General features: G+C 34.6%; 4 protein-coding genes across 10 annotated transcripts; 1 reads left to right on the forward strand and 3 right to left on the reverse strand.

The window, feature by feature from the left end:
• Positions 1 to 1,006: 1,006 nt before the first annotated feature.
• LOC142550570 (uncharacterized) lies at positions 1,007 to 2,637 on the reverse strand. The gene has a single exon (XM_075659646.1). It carries the CDS (start codon positions 2,436 to 2,438, stop codon positions 1,185 to 1,187), a length of 1,254 nt encoding a protein of 417 aa, XP_075515761.1. The 5' UTR covers positions 2,439 to 2,637; the 3' UTR covers positions 1,007 to 1,184.
• A 3,270-nt stretch (positions 2,638 to 5,907) lies between these two features.
• On the reverse strand, positions 5,908 to 6,933 carry LOC142550577 (wound-induced basic protein). Its single transcript, XM_075659653.1, has 2 exons — positions 6,754 to 6,933; positions 5,908 to 6,153 (listed from the first exon to the last, which is right to left on the reverse strand). Exons 1-2 carry the CDS (start codon positions 6,822 to 6,824, stop codon positions 6,081 to 6,083), a joined length of 144 nt encoding a protein of 47 aa, XP_075515768.1. The 5' UTR covers positions 6,825 to 6,933; the 3' UTR covers positions 5,908 to 6,080.
• A 3,414-nt stretch (positions 6,934 to 10,347) lies between these two features.
• On the forward strand, positions 10,348 to 13,640 carry LOC142550584 (ethylene-responsive transcription factor-like protein At4g13040). 2 transcript variants are annotated; one of them, XM_075659660.1, is made up of 7 exons: positions 10,348 to 10,484; positions 11,717 to 11,776; positions 11,878 to 12,008; positions 12,452 to 12,536; positions 12,825 to 13,005; positions 13,164 to 13,285; positions 13,375 to 13,640. In XM_075659660.1, exons 2-7 carry the CDS (start codon positions 11,734 to 11,736, stop codon positions 13,479 to 13,481), a joined length of 669 nt encoding a protein of 222 aa, XP_075515775.1. In that variant the 5' UTR covers positions 10,348 to 10,484; positions 11,717 to 11,733; the 3' UTR covers positions 13,482 to 13,640. The 2 variants fall into 2 exon arrangements, with proteins under 2 accessions (XP_075515775.1, XP_075515780.1); XM_075659665.1 differs by having other exon boundaries at positions 12,831 to 13,005.
• Positions 13,641 to 14,270: 630 nt separating this feature from the next.
• Positions 14,271 to 21,352, reverse strand: LOC142550595 (uncharacterized). 6 transcript variants are annotated; one of them, XM_075659688.1, is made up of 6 exons: positions 21,330 to 21,352; positions 17,265 to 17,521; positions 17,073 to 17,130; positions 16,075 to 16,184; positions 15,340 to 15,577; positions 14,271 to 14,535 (listed from the first exon to the last, which is right to left on the reverse strand). In XM_075659688.1, exons 2-5 carry the CDS (start codon positions 17,490 to 17,492, stop codon positions 15,341 to 15,343), a joined length of 633 nt encoding a protein of 210 aa, XP_075515803.1. In that variant the 5' UTR covers positions 17,493 to 17,521; positions 21,330 to 21,352; the 3' UTR covers positions 14,271 to 14,535; position 15,340. The 6 variants fall into 6 exon arrangements, with proteins under 6 accessions (XP_075515803.1, XP_075515790.1, XP_075515787.1 ...); XM_075659675.1 differs by lacking the exon at positions 21,330 to 21,352 and adding an exon at positions 18,937 to 19,056; XM_075659672.1 differs by lacking the exon at positions 21,330 to 21,352 and adding an exon at positions 18,899 to 19,050 and having other exon boundaries at positions 16,075 to 16,175.
• Positions 21,353 to 21,414: the final 62 nt, after the last annotated feature.

Consider the following 21,414-nt stretch of genomic DNA (forward strand, 5'->3'; position numbering starts at 1 on the left):
TCCGTTGGATATCAGTTTCTTTGAAATCCTAGCCTTATAGTGACAATTATCGTCTCAATGTATAGTGTTTGCGAGCATGGAAGTTTCGAAGTTCAGGGGATGCAAAAACTAAAACCTGGAGAAGATATTACGTACCTTTTTACCCAATTTGAAACTTGATCAGATGGCGCACTTCTTCTTTTAGTATATCTAAAGCTTTATGGAAGAGCCTATTAGTTGGTAGCATGCATGAAATGTTTGATAAGCAACTGCCAGTATTTTGTAAATTTTGGGATGACGATAAAGATTTCAAGTACTGGTTCCTACGATATATTCTCTGCATAAAAAAAATTGTAGGAGGAATCCGGAGGAACTGTAGCTAACCAAGTAGTTCATCGTTTGAGAAGCTAGTTTTCAGGATTTAACAAAGGGTCTGAGTCATCGACGCAGGTGCTAGAGTAAACCATTGTGCAATAAAGGCTGCTCTGATAAATTTTCTGGACTTATTTGCCAAGAATAATCTTCACATAATTATGGAAAACTTACATTTCTTCTCTACTTTACACAAGAATCTGGTAAGTAAATAATAGTTACATAACTTACATTTCACCTCATAATGTTAATTTTGCATCAGTATTCGCTTGTTACCTTCAAGATTAGAAGGTGTAATTTTGGAGAAAATGGAGAGTTGTTGCATATGGAGTGTGCAACATTCAGTTTGAATTAGGCCTTGAGTTTGAAGTCCTGGATTTGGCCAGGATATATAAATTGTTGACTGTGCTGAGGAATGGGAAAAGGTAGGAAGAACAAAAAATTTCTGTTGATTAAGACACTTAGCTCATAAGGTCACATTCACTTCTGGTGTTACATTTAAACAACTACGAAGTTACATACTTAATGACATCCTAAAATTGAAGCTAATCGAAGCCTTCTTAAGTAAATATTCGGAATAAACATTCCCAGAAGCAATTCTTGAGGTACTTTTATAAATCAAAAGCCTGTTTAATTTTGATGCAATAGAAAGTCATCCATATAAGTTATTATATTTACCTGTTAGACCGATTTCATGAGAAATAGAAACCGAGGCGTGGTATCCCAGTGTCTAATTACACAAATCTGCTGTCCGGAGAAAGAAAACATCTCCGTAAGCATAACCAAACATCCCATGAGATTTTTTTTCTCAAATATAACAAAAAGGTAGTGTGCTAGTATCTGTCTCCACTATTATGCACCTTCTTGTTCTTCTTGCCGACTCGATGCAACCATCCGAACCCTTTGACAGCCTTGGAAAACTTAACAAGATTAGGCTTTCCCACGCCTAAATTCATCTTTCCTGCCGACAATTTGATGGCTTGTAAGCAACAAAGATTGCCCTCCATCTCGTCTTCATAGTCATACTCTTCATCGGATTCAAATTCACTCTTCTTTTTATCGTTCTTCTTCTTCGACGACTCAGGATTAGTTGAATCCGTTTCGTATGTCTCCCACAACGAGTCCATCCCTTCACCACCATCCACATTGTGTCGCTCCTCGAATAACATGCACGCCAACGTCCTTCTCCACTCCTTTTCCTTCCTCATGGATCCATAAGTCCCAACATTTGAACCCGTTGTTGGAGAGTTCTCCACGCCATTTTCATTAGTATAATCATCATTAAAGTTTAGCCTTTGAGAATGTGCTTCGACTTTGGGAGTGTGCTCTTTTCTCCATTTGGTGTTCGTCACATTTATTTTATCAGCTGCTGCCTGGTATGCATTTCCCTGAGGTGACGACAATGCAATCTGTTTTTCACCTATTTTTTCGGTTTCCTTTTTCACTCGTGCCTCGACTTTCTTGTCATCCACTCTTGGATTCATCCTTTCGAATTCATCCAACAATTTCAAGAAACTCTCCTTTCTCTTCTCCTCTATCTTAGCACCGACAGCCGAACTTTCTTTTACCTTATCAGCAGTGAAAAGTTCACATTTGTTAAGGTTGAGGTCTCCATCGAATGAATCTTCTTCTTTAACACTTGATTGTAATCCTTGCAGAGGATGTTCTCCTGATTTTTCCTCCATAACCTCAACTTGGTTTCCTTCAACTCCCATCACTGAAGGGCCAAACACAATTTTATACATTTCAAGATCCTCCAAACAGCCAAACCCTCCATTTTCAACTTCTTTCTTCGACTGCAACCTTTCTAAAACAGACCCACAAGCAATCTGCAGATAGCCAACCCAGCTTTGACCAAATTCAGTGGAGAAACTATCATGAACAAGACCATTAAGAACAGCAAAGAGGACAAGGAAAGTGGTAATGAAAAGAGGGTAGATAAAAGATACGAGTTTGAGAATGTAAGGTAAGAAGAAAACGAAGTAAGAAAAGTAGAGCGGATGAGAAAGAATGGCTGAAAAATATAAAACCAAATCAGAGAATAAAAGCGTGAAAATTCTAATCTTGGAATCGCACAACTCAGACATTTATGTCTCTCTGTTTGCTTAGTCTATGGACCTTGAAAAATGGGAGATGGTGAACAAGAAGAAGAAAAGGATTCTTGATTTATCAATGGAGGGCAAGTGTTCATAGAACAAACTGCGGCGTGAATAAAGGAGGGAGAATCATTAATAAGAGAGCAAGAATTGGAGGAAAAAAAAACCATTTCCTTTGGAAAAACTTTTTCTTTTTTGCCTAACTAATCAAATTAATTTACCTTTTTCTGATGCACGTGCTATTAATTACACATTATCCATCTTAATTACAGGACAAATAATAAATCCCTTCTGGCTGATAACTTTTATGTGTCGTATCCATAAATCGATGTATAACAAGACAAAAACTTGTTTGAAACGATCTCATAGGTCGTATTCTGTGAGACGAATATCTTATTTGGATCATCCATGAAAAAATATTACTTTTTATACTAAGAATATTACTTTTTATTGTGAATATCGGTGGGTTGACCCGTCTCACAGATAATAATTCGTGATACCGTCTCACAAAAGACCTACTCGTATAACAATGTGCAATCCCAACCATGATTTCAACCGGTAGATGCAGCTAACTATTACAAAACATGGAATAAAATCTGCTTTGCTATCCAATTATAAATGAAAATGGTTATTTTCATGTGCATAGTTGAAATTATTTAATGGAAATTAAAGTAAAATTGTTTAAATCCATGAAAGTTTGATAAATCAACATAGGATGATTCGAAAATGTGACATTGTAAAAATATATGTACATACATTCCCTTTCTCCTATATATGCGTATAGATAAAAACTTGTGTGAGACGATCTCACGGATCGTATTTTGTGAGACAGATCTTTTATTTGAATCATTCATGAAAAAATATTACTTTTTATGTTAAGAATATTAATTTTTATTGTTAATATTATTAGGGTTGACACATCTCACAGATAAAAATTCATGAGATCGTCTCACAAGAGACCTACTTATACGTATATCGATGTACCCAAAGTATTATAACTAAATATGGATATTTCGTCTCACATGTAAAATTCACTAACACACACACACCTTAAAGTTATCATATCATTTTCAAAACCGACATTTGGCGTCTTATGTTCCATCTAACATCTTTATTTACTATTAAATATCAATTTTAAATGTTCGTTATGTAATTATGTGACCTTAAAAAATTAATATACGCACAACCTATTTAGCTAGTAAAGATAAATATCAATCATTATGGTTTCTTTTTGCTCTTCATTTAGTCCTCCATAAAATAAAGTGATCTTCCATTAGAACAAATCCAATTGTTCAATTTATATATTTCCACTTTCAATTATATGAAACCAACACACACACACTATGTATATTTTATTATGCACAAAATGACAAAATATTTCAAGTCACAGATTTTTATATCCAAACTTAAAACAATAACAAAATATTCACACCTCTAATTTTAAAATTAATCCCACCAAGTCAAACTGACACAAAAATACTTCTTGGATCTCAATTCATATCAATATATTTTATGGTAAATAAAACAATCCATCATACCCAACCGAATTCAACTAACCAATGAAGAATTTCTACTTTCCTCTGTTTGTCCGAAGAAAACTAATGCATCTTAACCAAGTCACATGATCAAACTGATAGATTTTATTATTTTTTGCATCAGCCAACAACTTACAATTATCTAAAACTACATTACTATTTGATGTGAAAGATGACATATATATATATACATATATATAAAAATCATTTTGTTATATGTGTATATTGATTTATAATTAATATATTATCATCCTGCACGAACCAACCAAACAGTTTTTGTAATAGATAAATAAACTATTCATCTTCGATAAGCAATCAATTAAAGAGACTGGAGAACAGGAGGTAGATTGACAGTGAGTTAAAGGATCTTTACACCCACATGGGGAACCACTCAATTACATGCCTTCCCTAACTTTTCAAATCCGTCAAAAGCATGTTGAAAAAGGTGAAAGGGCCAGGAAAATCCAACCACCAAGTTGGTTCACACAAGCAACTGATAACCCATTTTCACGCTTTCACCTTTAATACTTCCAACATTAAATGCTAAGCCTCTACCACATGACGTGGTGATCATCTACCTCCGACGGAAATTTCTTCCACTTTCACAGTTAGTTTATCGACAACTACATGTTGGTTTCCATAACTCAATCTCTTAACAAGAGACGCCACTTAATTCTCATGTGGATAATGGTTTTGATTTAAATAACCGTGATTAAAAAATAATTAAGAACGATAGAGTAGGGGCATAGATTTAGAAATTAGACAACTAACTTGAGTGGATTTATCTGAAAGATTAGAAACCATCTCATTCAAAATCATCCCATCCAAATACAATATTAAAGTTTTGACTCCATATTCACAAATATTGGATCAAATTCATTTTACATCAAGTTCCACCGGGTGAAATCCTTTCAGCTTATCAATACACAGTGAAATCCTCAAATTTTTCATTTGGGATTCATGCACTATAAAGATTTCAACTACAAGTGATAAACTTAAACAGGTGTACCACAGTTTTAACCTAAACCGAGTCAGATTACAGAACAACTTGGTTGGGAGAGGACCATTACTACACGATCTGGTTCAAAGGCCGAAAATGGGTTTGGTCCATTTAAGCCATCAAGCATTCCAAATAAATGTCAAAACTTAGACTGGGTAGAAACCAATAAATTTGTTTTTTGAAAAAAAAGAACCCAAAAAGATTCTACGGTTCTCAGTATCAAAACTGGTCGATGGATCGATCAGCTGTGCAAAATGTTTTGAACATGGAACTGGAGAAAGACCATCCTAAGTTGATCCGGGATCAGTTAATCTGAACTCAGAACAGGATTTGATCTCGTTTGGAGCCAGGAACTCATCAATGCAGATACAGAGAGGAGTTCCAATAGCCTCCATAAATAATCTTCAACATCAATCGAACAGGAATATATCACTAAAAGTTGTATAGGATATCCGAGTGCGGAAACAACTTCTAGTTATTCTTGTTCTCATCATAAAGTATGAAGTCAATATTTAGAAGTAATCAAAAGCTGAGGAAAATGATACTGCAAACTGTGAAAATACATGGTGCACTAGAGCAAGAATCCGATGAACGGTTCCCACTGGAAACCTTATCTTGAGTGAATCCAATAATTGTTCGTCGCCTGGGTACACATGATATGTTACTCAGGGTAACATCTTGTTCCACATAATTGATCAATGCATCCCTTTACACAACCTCAACATTATAAATGGTAGCGTGAGTATTCTTTACCCTGACACTGAAATATACCCAGCATGTTGTCCAATAAAGCGAGTTTGATTGATACATAAACGAAAACAAACAGAAAATAGCATTCATTATTTAAACACGGTTCCTTAAAAAACCAAGAAACGTACTTCAAATATCTAAATTCAGAAACAGGAGACAAAGGCATCATAACCACATTAAAAGACGAACACTTGCATATAAGAGATAGTAAACTTGTTTATCAAAACAGCATTGGTTCATACATGATACCAGTTCAAGTTTCAAACTCGTGCACGAAAATCTTCCATTACACACTGACTTGCATTCTGGAAATTAAATCCAAGCTAGATCTTACATAGCATGCATCTATTACTCATTCATAACAGGTTTGTTTTCATTTGCTTTTGGCTTCTGTTCCCTTGGCTTCTGCTCTTCAGTTTTCCTGGATTCACATTCATAAGTATTCAATAAGATACAGGAAAAACAAGAAACGTACCAATCTTTTACAATTAAAAATTTCAGAACAAGAAGTTCCTGCGGATGATATATTCATACAAAAAGTTGAATCTTGTCAAAAGAAACACCTCAATGATATGTAAATACCATCATGCATCGATAAGGGACTAAAAGTGTATCCTGTTAAATAAATAAAATACAATGCAATCACAAAATCTCCATGCTAACTAACGAAGGGTAAAAAAACTCACAATCTTGTGGTCACACAGACACCGTTTTTGGTTTTATTTATTGAAATAGTTTTCCATCTCGGGAAACAAAACTAAGCATTATCATTTCCATCTCATGTTTACTTCTCTAGACATCTTCATCCCTTTTAATTCAACTTTCATCACTTCTAAAATGTAGTATTATTATACTACATCCTAAAAGACTAAGCGTAGATGGAAAATTAGTACACAAATCTATAGTAAGAAACATATTCATAAAGATTAGAGGTTCCCTCGAAACTTTACAAATCACCAGAACAAGATGAAACAATCATTTCAAGGAATCATATACAAACTCTTGACGAAATTGAAAATACCTCTTGTCGGAAGAGCCACCCTTCTGACTGAGGAAAGAACGGAAAAGGGGAGAATTGACGTCGTAAATCATTTTACCCAGTCGCTTGCACGGCGGAACGAACCCTAGGTAGTAACACCAGGTTAAATTGCTAATTCGTCTGGTCCACCTGCCTTGTAAACTACATACAGGCTTGGGTGATCAAATAAAACCAACCCCCAAAGCCCAATAATACTCTCTAAAAAAGCCCAATAATAAATAGGCCTCTTTTTCTTTATTTTTTTCAAATTTTTAAAAATCAAAATATTTGTACATATTTTGTTATAATATACATCATTTTTTGTTTTAAAAAATTCATACGCAATATCTCACTAATCAATTTTATGTGACAAATTTTTTATATTATCTATGAAAAAATATTATTTTTATGTTAAAAATATAACATTTTTCCTAAGTCTCACGATTATAAATCCAGATATTGTCCAACTCTTATTTAATTATGGATTCTTGACTTTTATAATATTATTTTCTTGTGTTCATACTGACTTTGTGTTCATACTGACAAGAAAATAATATTATTTAATTATGGGTTTGACCTTGTCATACAGACTTTTCAAAATCTTCAAATTTTAAAATTCAAAGTCAAGCCCATCTAAAGAAAACAAACCCAAATGTAAAATTTAGGGTACATGTATATGATCTAGGTAAAAATTGTGTGAAACGGTCTCACGAGTCGTATTTTATGAGACGGATAATTTATTTGGCTCATCCATGAAAAATTATTATTTTTTATGCTAAGAATATTGCTTTTTATTATAAATATTGGTAGGGTTGATCCGTCTCACATATAAAAAAAGACCTACTCGATGACCTAAGCGTTTATTTTGATTAAATCATGGGAAGTACAAGATTCACAATGCATCTTCATATAACTTTTTTAAAAAAAGGAAAAAAATTTAATCTATATTATATTAATCATAATAGGTTTTAAATTATTCGCAAACATGAATTTCAAACGAAGATTTTTGAAAATAAAAAATAATGGAGGGGCGATATAGGTTATGGAAATAATTGGTTAGCGTGGCGATTAAATGACGATCGGCCTATCCAACCCTTGTTGTATCGTTGCGTGGGCAGCTAACCTACCCCATAATAATGACATTATTATTGCCACTGCTTTGCTTCAAATTTCATGAACCAGAATTCATATAAAATAAGATGTTAATTGTGAAGTTTTTAAACTGTCAAACCAGTTTACAAGAGTGTCTGCAATTACACAAAAATTCGATTATTCGCGTAGTGTGATGTTACATTAAGCGGGTAAGTCATTATTCGATTACCAGAGTGTCTGCAATCACAAAAAAACTCGATTATTCAACTATCACATTATGACTAGATATAATTTTTAATAAACCGGTGAAAGATTGGTCTTGTATTGTGATTTTTCGTTAAGCACGTAGGCAATTAGTCCACGGACTCGATAGATTAAAACACTACAAGGTGTCCAGAAATCAAGAGATTATTAGTAAATAAATAATGAATTTAAGAAACTGTGTTTACTGAAAAAAATAGAAAGATGATTTTCGATCTAGTGTGTATTCTTAATTCATATAATAAATGAGTTAAAAGAGAAAATTTGTTTTGACATCCTCTCAGTTAGTATAGTCTGATATAAATATTTATGACATGATTGTTTGTAGGGATGTAAATGAATCAAACCGTTGATGAGCTATTCCGAGCTCGGCTCGATAAAAAGCTCATTTGAGTTCGTTTGTTAACTATATAACTTGAACTCGACAATTTAATCAAACCAAACTCAAATCTAAGGATATTTGGCTCGTGAGTTTGGAAACATGTTCGTTAATAGAATCGCAAGCTAGCTCGAGCTCGGCTCATTTATTGAGTTGACAAATAAAAATATTAGTACTGATAAAATTTACACTTTTATGTATGACTTAGAATTAGTTCATAGATATATTTAATCTTTATCAAGTTCGAATCAAAGTCAAACTCGAGCTCAATTGTATGTTTTAAGAGCTCGAAAATGAGTAAAGCTCAAGTCAAGCTTGTTAAACATGATAAACAAGTTATTAAATGAATCAAGCTCGAGCCCGGCTTGATTAACATGATAAGCGAGCTTTTAACAAGCCGAGATCGAGCTTGTCACGAGTTTAATAATTTCAAGACAATTTGAACTCGAGTTTGATGACAAAAGTTCGAATCGAGCTCGAGCTCTCTATCAATTTTAAATGAACCAAGCTCAAACCTGATATTATTTGACTTGATTTGGATTCTTTATATCCCTAATTGCTTGTAAAACAGGCAATAATGTTCGGAAACTAGGCACACATTATATTCGAACATATTTCTATTTCATTTAGTTATATTATTTTTTTAAGTACATTAAAATCTACAATTGAAAATAATCAGAGAGAAAGATATTAAATTTTCTTATCTTATTTCGAAAAAGTGTTTATTAGGACAAATGTAATTCGTTAACTATCAAGTCATTTGTGTAAAAATATAGTGGAAAAATCCTTGATTTTGTCCATCATGTAAATTAGCCCAATTCCATATAATTACCTCAGTTTTCCTTCTTTTTTTTTTATATATGAAAAAATTGGATTTACAAATTATTAAAGATGATTTTGAAATCAGGTAGTGAAATCCTTATTGCTATATTACTGCTTCCGCATGCTAATTTTGTATAGTCATGATTTTTTTTTTTTTAAAAAAAAGATAGACTAACTCAATGCGGAGTAGGTATCTTGTGAGACGGTCTTACGTCTTTGTCTGTGAGACGTGTCAACCCTACCGATATTCACAATAAAAAGTAATACTCTTAGCATAAAAAAAATAATTTTTCATGGATGACCCAAATAAGATATCAGTCTCATAAAATACTACTCGTGAGACCATCTCACATAATTTTTTGTCATCAACGCGATATTGGTGTGACAATACAGTACGAGATAATAAATTGAAATATATAGATAATATAATTTGTTAACTCGACCTTGAACCAGGTTAATCTCGTATACAAAATCATATGTATGGCAACCAATGGTGCCTAAAAGAACTATAGTAAGTGACATGATCGTTAAAATTCAACTGATTAAATTAAATTCGAACTTATCTCATTAATAAAAATGAAAAATATTCCGGTTCCATTGGTTTATTCATTCTTTTCATTTTTTCTTATTTTTAAAAATACATAATACATTACACAATTTTTTTTTAAAAAATTAATATATAATGTATGAAAATTTACTAAATAATTGGATTAAACAGCTAATTGATTTTCACATGTTATTTTTACTATTTTACATAAATAATAAACATGAAATAATTTTTTTAGACAAAAACACGTGTGAGACGGTTTCATGGGTCGTATTTTGTGAGACAAATCTCTTATTTGAGTCATACGTGAAAAAATATTAATTTTTATGCTAAGAGTATTACTTTTTATTGTGAATATTGATAGGGTTGACTCGTCTCACAGATAAAGAGTCGTGAGACCGTCTCACAAGATATTTTTTTTTTTTTATAAAACAAGTCAATTATATCATATTTATAATAATAAATAAATTTTTTTTTATCAATAAGAGAAAATAAAGGTGGTAGATGCATGAGTAAGACATCAACTACTCTCTCTCTCTTGCTATTCTAACCAGTCACCACCTTTCCTTTGTAATCCAACCAAGAAAACCTCGTCGCCTTGGTTTCTACGCTGATTCATCAGGGTGCTTTCAGGTACTGTTACTACGGAAAACCCCGTCCCTTTTTTTATGGGTTATTGTGGTATTGAGTCTTTTTTTTGGCGAATGAAATGTTGATAAACTGCTGCTTCTGCATCGGTTGACTTTTAGTTTCTGTGCTAATTGGTCATTTGCTTTATTGGCTCTGCCATTTGTTTACAAAAGTTGACAAATTTGTGTGTTTCGAGAGGGTTGGCATGGGCTTTTCGTCATTTTTCTTATCTTGCTGGAGAAGTATTATTGTACGGGTATTGTCGGTACCGGTGGTTATTTGTGTTGGGACCGGGATTCCGCGGTTCCACGGCTGCGGGAACTGGATACCTGTATTCATGATCGGAGTCTATGACTGAAGGTTGCATGAGGCCCACGTGAGGATTGTAGACCCCACCGGACTATTGAGAATCAAATTCCAGTCTTCATATCGGATGAATTAAGAACAGCAAGAAATGGGGAGGATATTACGAAGTTTAATTACAAGATAATGGAAATTTTTGGGGATCAAGCTCTTAAAACAGAAGAAAACTGCTGTCTTGACTGTAATTGATACTTCGATTGAGCAAACCTCCAGCTTGACTTTAAAATACGATGCTAAATTTCTGAGGTTATGTGATTTATTAGCTGGTGAAGAAAGGAAAGAGGAGAATTATGTTATATTTTCTAAATGACGGGGAAACTGAGGGAAATTTTTACATTTTCTCACCTTCCTGGAAGGTGGTGGATGGTAGGATTGACTTGCGATTCTTAGTAAATAATAGATTTGGCATCAGTGTAGGTCTTACTTTTTTCCGATTCTTTTGTATTGGTTATTCTTCCACCAGTTTTAGGTTTGCCTTGAACTTCAAGAATTCTGTACAATTCACGAATGTATAGGAGTTGAAGCGTCGGTTTTAGATTATCTAAAAATACCATAATTGCGAGACGATGTCATGCATTTTTTGTCAGAAGGCAAATGTGGTTTGAATAGCAAGGAAAAAAATTTGTGTGACTCCAAGTTAAGGAAGCATATAACTTTGTTTCTCGTTATCATTTGTTTAAGGGAAGTTTGATCATCATATATTCGAATTCCTCGTGTTTTGTCATCGTTTTGTCTTTGCATAACTCACTGTTGATGATATGAACACATCTTAATTTAATTGCATTTTTTTGTTATTTGTAATCATGTTCTCCATTTTCGCTGTCACCGACAAAATAAGGTCCCATTAGCTAAGTTATTACCGTGTCTTTTAGGAGGACACCACACAGCCATGGTCAGCATCCGAAGACGGAGACTATTAGGATTGTCTTCTGGTATTTCATGCTATATAATTCTTTAAAAATTTTAAAGTACCTATGGCCGGCCTATTCAAAACCTCTTTCCACTAGTGCTTACTCGATGCATGATTCTCTAGGGAGGAATCCTGTCTTTGCTCCACTTCCCAGAGTTTTTGAGCATGGACATACTCCCGAAACTGGCGTGGAGAGTGCAAGACCAAGCAGCGTTCATCCTTTCCTTCCAACCAATAATGACATGCCAAATGAAGTAAGAACATAGTTCAACATGCATCTTGCACTTCTATGCATGTGATTCCCAATATGTCAAAATTAATTAGCTAGAACGGAATATAGGAACGTCATTTCTGCTGGGCTAACACATGAGTGATCCAATTTTTGTCATATTTTTGGTTTTCAAATGAATATTGAGTTATCTGGACATTCAAAGATTGGAGTTTTTGCTTTTGTAATTTCTGATTTTGTCTTGCTGCATTTTGCTAATTGTTTAACAATTAGTCTCAGCTGTAACATTGTTTGTATTTTTCGAGTTCGAAAAGGCAGAGAGGGGTTCAATTAATCCGTTTACGGATTTATATGCTGTACGTGTCATGTGCAAGATGCTGGTGGGATTTATACTTATAACTTCCACTTTGTATTTGAAATCGAAATTCACTCACCGAGTTACAATTTCTCATTTGTCGCAACAACTAGGAATCTACCTTCGATAATGGGACTGGTTCATCAAAGGGATCTTCTTCCATTCTACGAGAAGACAACTTCTTTCAGCAATTCCCTGGTTCGTTTTCTTTAAGTTGTGGTTCCCGTGTGTGTCATGCATCGATTTTGACCAATTTTGCTTGATTTTTTTATAAATAAAATCAAGATTTGATGACGACTATACTGGAGGTTTTTATCAGTTCTAATATTTTGATTCAATCTACATATCATCAGTCATTCTTTTATGCTCACATTGTCTGACGAGACTCTATTTACCTAATTTGGTGTGATTGTCATGCAATGATTTCCACCAATTCTTTCAACTATTTACTGCCCATTTTGTTAAAGTTGTTCTCTGTTACTACAATGGCAGAGATCAAACGCAGAAAGAGGCACAGGAGAAAGCATGTCGAGAATCAAGAACCATGTATCATGAGAGGTGTTTATTTAAAGAATGCTAAATGGCAAGCCGCTATTAAAGTTGACAAGAAACAAATACATTTGGGGACTGTTGGATCTCAAGAAGAGGCTGCTCGATTGTATGACAGGTATGTAATATCGCAATCTATAATCCTCTAAAAGATTCAACAGCAACTAGAAGCCGGTCCCAAACCGTAATATAATTTGAACAGTGCACTTAATTCTACTCTGAGTAGCAACTATTAGGACCCTATAAATATAAGAATGCATCTTCATGAACTTGAAGGGCTGCATTTATGTGTGGGAGGGAGCCAAACTTCGAACTCTCGGAGGAAGAAAAGCGGGAACTCAAGAAATTTAAGTGGGAAGAATTTTTAGCCATGACTCGTTCTGCAATTTCTTACAAAAGTAAGCCAAGCCAGCCCTGTAGAATTTCTCAAATGATTGATTCATCAGTGATACAAGCTTGACGAAATGAATTGTTTTCAAACTTTCAGAGGTTCAGAGACGAACTAGCCCTGGTTCACTGAGAAAACACCAAAACAATGATTCAGAAGGCGAGCAAGAACGCGGTTTTTTTTCCGCATCTGAAGACGACACATAGCAAAATGCTATGTCTGGTTTAGCAGCATAATTACATCATTGAGTTGTTCTCCATTGTTATATATAGGCGCTATCATTTTTCAATTTCTGTATGTACAATAGTTTGAAGCAATTATCACATCATATAAATAAACAAATAAAAGGGGCAAGAGTGGGTTCCAATCCGATGTTACGATCAGCCGCAGTGTCTTATATTTCATATACTAACACAAAAAAATCCTTATTTTACTCAAATGAATAAACAAAAACCTGTAGTAAGTTTTATATGAATTTACATAACATTAATTGAAATAATTCAAATCTATTATAAAAAAACATGCGTGCTATATTATTTTTAAAGTAGAAAATATATTTTAAAACTTTAGTACACTTTGACCTCGATATGTTGAAAAAATATATAAATTTCAAGTTATGGAAATAACTTTTGTCGTCTTACATTTGGTGTAAAAATATCCAATGTTGTAAAAAATTAGGATAATTCTTGTTAATATATTAGATATAAATAATATAATTTTGATTATAATATATGAACAATCAAAAAGTCTAATCGTATGTTTTATATCCATAAGTCACCAAATTTTTTTTATTTTATATATTCAGAATTCATCCTTTCGATTTTTAACATACAAGTTCCAAGATATACTAAAAATTGATTTATCATTATATAAGAAAGATTACATTTTTAATCACGTAATTTGTATTTTTTCGCTTTTGATTATATTACGACGAATTTTATTTTTAGTATTATAACTTATATGCTTTTAATGATAAGTTTTTGATAATGTCCCTATTTTATTTGATAAGTTTCGCCACAAATACAGAGTGCAATTGATAAGTTGCTACAATTCTCTCTACCGTCCATTTAATCAAAGTTTCAAGAATCCGAAGTTAGATATTCTTCGATAAAATTTATATCGATGCTATAATATATAACATGGAAAAAAAATATCTCCACTGTCTACCCAAAACAATTCTTCCATATATGCATCATCCGCGATGGTTTCCAGAAAGAACTTGCGCATTTCAGTTCGAACCATTAAATCCGCGGATCAATCCTGTAGCATGTGATAAAAGACAATACATCAATCCAGAGCAACCGTGTACTAAAAATCTCAAAATTTTGACTCAATTCACCAAAGACTTGATATGTTCAGGGTTCTTGCAACAATAAGGACCGTCGCGAATGTAACAACTTAACCCAGTTTCAATGCCCCAATACAGAAGTCATAACAAATTGATCTGACACAGACATTGACCCCTAAAACAATCGTTTGAAGTATCTGTTTACTTAACCCAGTTTCAATGCCTCAATATAGAAGTCATAACAAATTGATCTAACATAGACATTGGCCCCTAAAACAATTGTTTGAAGTATCTGTTTAACTTCTACAACATCAAATATATGGCTTCTTATTTCTGTAAAATTATATCCAACTCCTTTGAGGTTTGTTGTGAACTTAAAAATCTCTACTTTGAGAATAACGATTCTCTCCACCAGGAAATTTTCAGTCCCATCGTGACACCAAGTGGCATTTGACATTGTAAAATCCCTCCACTTATCTATTGGCATTGAACAAACATTGCAAAGTAAACAATGAGTTGTTCATGGTGTTAGTTTAGCAATCAGCAGGCTTTGTCTGCCTTAATGAAAATAATATGACAAAAATAAACTTCAGGATTCAACGTAACATAGAAGAGGCCAACTAAATCTAATGATGCCTTTTATTTGTCACCCCTTAGCAGTGTGTGAATCTATCAGCTGGAGCAAACCTGAGGGAATACTGTGCCAAATGGCCCACCCCCACCCCGCACCCCAAAGCCACTGAATAACAAGCAAGCATACAGAGAGAGAGAGAGACCTTAAGTACTGTTTGTGGCGGGAAGATAAATTCTAATCATGTCTTTCATAGTTATTTTCCTCCTACAGGTAGGGCATTTGCCCTGAGCAGCTATGGCAGCTTTGATGCATGCTTTGCAAAAAATGTGACCACACTTGGTGGACGTCTCCTCAACCAATGTGCCCATGCAGACTGGACAACTAAATGTAGGCTCCTTTGGTGGTGGCAGCGTCAACGTCGCTCTCTGTCCTCTGTTTCTCTGAAGTTCACAAACATAGCTAGTCAACATAAGATATTGATTTCAACAGCCAAACCTCCTAGGAAGAGAAGCTTAAGACAAGAATACAAAAGAACTTAACGGAGTTCAACTCAGCAAACTAGAAGTTTAAAACTATATTCATCTTAGCAAGACAAAAATAACACCATGCACAAAACCAACCTACAGTGCTTAATAACAAAGACAAATACAAAACAACCATGATATCTTCCAGAGCAACGGAACTGTCAGGTTATAAATAAAAATACGAACCCACGCAGGAACCGGACGCATGCCATGCGGACAAATCAATGGCTGGCCAAAAGCTAATTAGTCCAACATTCATTAGAGTTGATGCAAATGCACGATGAATCAAAGAAAATATGCACAACAAATATATCATCACATGAATAACTATAACTGAGATATGAACAAACAATAAAAAATTAAACAATTAAAATTGGTAGATGCAGGTGCCCTGCATAGAAAAAATATATTACCACGGAATTGGAATTGCTACTGCCTTCTAGATTTATGTAGAAATCGCAAATTGTTTGGCTTGTAGGAAACCTTGCACGCTTGTTGCGAGTTGGCCTTTCTTCTGAAACAACTGTTATGTAATCAGCACACAGTTTCCTCACATTTGAAAATTGGAGACAGAAGAAGAAACCACAGGATCACTAAAGCCAACAGTATAACATCAGAAGGGCGAAGCATAAAGAGGTCTAATTAACTTCAGATTCCAAACAATTGACCAAGAATAGACATTGTTGAAGCAGGGGAAAATCAAAATTCAAAAAGCAGTTACTTTATTTTCTGTTTAAGTTTAACATGTCTCCACTTGCAACTTCTTTTAAACCATTGACATTATAATGTCACTTCAACTAGTCAGAGCAAAAACAAAATCAAAAAGAAGATTCTGCACTAATCTAAAAGCTACCACACATTGTCTCAGAAAATCTAGAATGGAGAATAACTTGAAAAACTTATTTTTTCATCTCCAAGCAATTTAATATTGAAGAAGCTAACAAAGTGAAAGAAATGAATCCTTACACGGTATTCACAGGCGTCACTTTTCTAAATTATAAAGTTGCATAAGAGCACACGTGAACACTAATGCTTGGTTTAGTTTTAAGGAACATTATATCTACCAAGTACATAGTAAAAATATTCAAGTTCCCCTACAGAGTTTTCTACAATCATTCTTTTCATCTATGTTCTCCCTTTCCATCATTTTCTTATTTTTTCTCCGTTTGTTATGGAAACAAATGTTTATGCACTGTGTACATTGGAAGCTCAAGCACCATCCACATATATTTTAGTCAATAATTAACATGATCATCATTAAGGAATAGGGATGTTCAGAAACAACATGCCTCATGTCAAAGGAAAATGTTCATCCACATATTTGCAACATAAGCTAGCCCTTGCAAGATATCCAAAATTGGAACAAGATAGGCATTACGATAAAGTTGAAATAAAGGCAAATCAAATTTACCAGGTTCAAGATCAACCACAACAGCACGTCCATGATTTCTTCTAGAATTGTTTTTAGCCTGAATTATCACACAGTTACAGCTTGATTATGCTAATGCATGCCTAGAAAAGAATTCAACTAAATACTACAAGACAAATGAAGATAAAAATGACAAATGAGAAGAATAAGAAGTGGTAGTAAAAGATGTGATACTTCTGCAAAAGCCCTCGGGGAAGAAATGATAACATCATCATCATATGCATCCAGGTCGATTGCTGCAGTCAGTAGCATGGTTCCTTCCTGCCTGTCCTGGGAGCTTGCATGATTTGAAGTCCCCTCCTGATCCCATGGCATTTGGGGCACAACATTAAGATCAACATCTAACATTGGCTTTCTCCGTCTACTCCTCGTATACCTCCTCACTCGATCCTGGCTGCTCATGTTATATGTAATCCAAGCACTCAAATCTCCTAAAATTCATCCATGGCACCAACTTAAATCAAATTATTGAAGTATCCACAAAATGTTTTGATATGAAGGAAGAAAAATTTAACAGAAAATAACGGATAATGAACGAATCGGCAGATGGTATACATCACAAAGTCAATTTGATGTCAGATTGGTTAAAACATTCATGCCCAAAATACTTCTAACAAAACTTTCAATTTGAAATAAAAACATGAAGAAGCCTAGCATAAAAAGGAACTTCCAATTTCTGTATTTTAACATATGTCTCTCGTTCGTATGCTTTGATCACTCATTACTTCTAATTCCCAAAACCCAATCTCAAATAAATGATTGCTATAACATCACGAGCTATCATCATGCATAAAAAATCTGCCCCGAAATGTATTGCATAACAAATATTAGCTACTCAAGTCATGAAGTAAGAAAAAGAGAACCAGAGACTTGATTTCAAAGACTATAAAGCCAAGAGCATCTAGCATCAAAATCCCATTGAAAAAATAGAGAACTGCACATTCTTAGGGCTCATAAGTCCATGCATTTCATTTTAGATTACAGCAGTTAAGGAGACCAAAAGCCCTTTAAGCTTGCATCAAAACTGACCTCATCTGTCTCTGTAATATCTGTTAAGGATTCAATAATTGTTTTCGCACATGACCAAGGTAGACCATGCAACACAAAGACAAACAGCAACTTAACAGTTAACACCTCCAAACTCACACCCAACTAAATTCATCAGCCTCACATCCTTCAGATTTAATATTTATACCCAATTTGTCATGTTTTCAACTTGACACAACTCCAGGTTCAAACAATTTCATCATAGTTTCAACTCATACAAATTAAAAAGATGCAACTTTAACCAAATCTAAAATTATCTATTATAACACACGCACAAATTACAAGTTACACAGAAAATGAAACCCTGCCACAAAATTTGTCGTCTAATCTCTCCCCATAAACATAAAAAAAACGGTTCAATCGTCTTCAAAAAATTCAAATCGCGTAAAAATAATGGTCCCAGCCAAAGCGAGCCTTTCCTAAAAAATAGGAGCTCTATTTTATCAAACCACAAAAATTACAAAGGGATTCATAGAAATTTGCTAAAATTTCATGTCTAACCCAAAAACCAAAAAGGGTAAAAAAAAACAAAAAAGGACTGATTAAACAGACATTTAAAAAAAAAAACCTAAGGTCGGAAACTGATGAAAAAATATGGAAAATTACGGATTCGACAAAACCTCATCTTTGGCACCTATTGCAGACAATTACACCGAGAAAACACAAAACGAGCGGTGAAGAAATTAACACTTACAACGATGAATTAAAAAACCCAACATTCATCCGATCAAAGCGAACAACAAAAGGAGAAAAAAAATTACTTATTAAATCCAAAAGAAACGAGAATTGGAAATCTAACCTGATTCTACGACAGTTAATAGAGGCAATTCCGAGGAAAGGGTTATGTTTTATTGAGATTGTCTTAAAGGTCGAAACGAATTGTGCAGCAGTAAACGTAAAGCCCATAGGAAAGTCACAATTGCGGAATTATTAATAATTAATTTCTAATTGTAACTCCTAATATAATTTTAAAATAAAAATTAATATTTTTATATGTTATACTAGCCCATAGGTCATAGAGGCGGTTAATGTGATCCTACCTATGTGGACACTACCTTCACTTCATTTGAACGGGTAAGATCTTGCCACACATACAATTTTTTAAAAAAAATGGGTCCTATATATACATGGGCAAATCTTGGTCATCCATCCTATCATGGGGGCAATGCCCACATGAGTAGGATAAATTAAACCCGTAGAGGTTTCTTTACAAATTCTCAATGATGGGGCCATGTGGGCATTGCCCCCATGATAGTATGGATGTCCAAGATTTGCTCATGCATATATAGGACCCACTTTTTTTTTAAATTGTATGTGTGGCAAGATCTTACCCGTTGAAATGAAGTGAGGGTAGTGCCCACATAGGTAGGATCTCATTAATCGCACGGAGGACTGGAACTAATCAAGCAACCCAAGACAATGAAAGGTTTCCGACCAATTGGTCTATGTAATGTAAGTTATAAAATAGTGGTCAGAGCTTTGATGAACAGGTTAAAGACCTATAATTCACCAAGTAGTTAATGAATTTTAGATTGCTTTCATCCATGGTCGTTTAATATCTGATAACATTATACTGGCATTTGAAGCCCTACACTAGATACGCAGCAAAAAAAGAGGACAAAAATCCTAAGCAGCGCTTAAACTCGATATGAGTAAAGCATATGACATGATAGAGTGGAGTTTCACTGAGGGAATGATGCATAGATTGGGCTTTGCGCATACATGGGTGGAGAAGGTAATGAGTTGTGTCTGCACGGTTCAATATTCTTTTTCCATAAATGGTGAATTAAGCAACACCGTCATACCAAGCAGGGGCCTAAGACAGGGCGATCCACTATCATCGTACTTATTTGTTTTATGCACTCATGGCTTATCATATGCTCTTTTTGCTGCTGAAAGCAGAAAACTCATCACTAGAATACATATGGCACTCTCTTGTCCTTCAATAACCCACCTATTTTTTTTGTAGATGACAGCCTCATGTTCTTCAAGGCTATTATGGAAAATTGTGCAGTTGTTCGTACCTGTCTTAACATGTATGAGTGGGCCTCGGGACAACTAATTAATTTTGAGAAATCCTCGTTATCTTTTAGCCCGAACACGAATGAGAGAGTGCAGGACACCATCAAAACAATGTTAACTATCCTTGTTGTGCAAGGACATGAAGTGTATCTGGGGCTGTCTGTTTTCTCTAGCCGAAACAAGAACTGCAATTCCGCTACCTTGTGGAAAGGGTAGCGAAAAGATTACAGGGTGGGGGAACAAAACCTTTTCAAGTGGCACTAAAAAAACCTTGATAAAGTCTGTGATCCAATCGATTCCAACCTATGCTATGTCTTACTTTCGTATCCCGAAATCAATATGTGACGAGATAGAGAGCGCATGTGCTAACTTTTGGTGGGGTGTGGATGACAGAAAAAATAAAATGCATTGAAAATCTTGGAAAGCTCTTTGCAAGCCAAAGTGTATATGTGGGCTGTGCTTCCACCATCTCGAGACATTCAACAAAGCATTGGTAACGAAACAAATATGGCGTGTTATACACTTCCCTGATTCACTGGTTGCCCGTGTTCTCAAAGCAAGATATTATAAACATCAAGATATCATGCATGCCTCACTTGGAAGTAATCTTTCTTACATTTGGAGATCAATACGGTGGAGTCGCCCCCTATTGGAAAAAAGCTTATATTGGCATGTGGGAAACGGGGAACAAACTTTTGTGAATCGATGGATACCTGGCAGGGGAGTGCAACCGAAGCCACCACAGTACAGTGGAAACTATGACAAGGTCAGCTCTCTTATTTTGAATGGACAGTGGAATGAACAGATTGTGCTTGACTCATTTCCTCCTCATGTGGCAGCAAAAGTGTTGGACATTCAGATGTCTCATTCGAACCACGAGGTCTTCATATATTGGGCTTTTGATCCAAAAAGTAGATATTCAGTGGGAAGGATATAAGAGTGAAATTGGATTCTATGAACCACCATAATATAGCTCGATCCCTCCGAAAATCAAATATTTTCCGGGACAAACAAAAAATATTTTGTTCAAATACAAAAATTTCACGTCGGCATAGAGTTAATTACTCACATCCAATCAACACGGAGTGCAAAAACCAACACAGCAATAAGTCATGTTTATTCCGTGGAAGAATACAACGCACAGAAGAGAGATTGATTCACAAGATGTACCAGAAGATCAGATTTAGCTGAGGAATCGTTCATCCATGGCAGATGCTCTCTAATTGTAGAAGCGGGTAAGAGAAAGATTTGAATT

This window comes from Primulina tabacum, chromosome 1 (assembly GCF_025594145.1).
Source record: "Primulina tabacum isolate GXHZ01 chromosome 1, ASM2559414v2, whole genome shotgun sequence".
Classification (NCBI taxonomy): domain Eukaryota; kingdom Viridiplantae; phylum Streptophyta; class Magnoliopsida; order Lamiales; family Gesneriaceae; genus Primulina; species Primulina tabacum.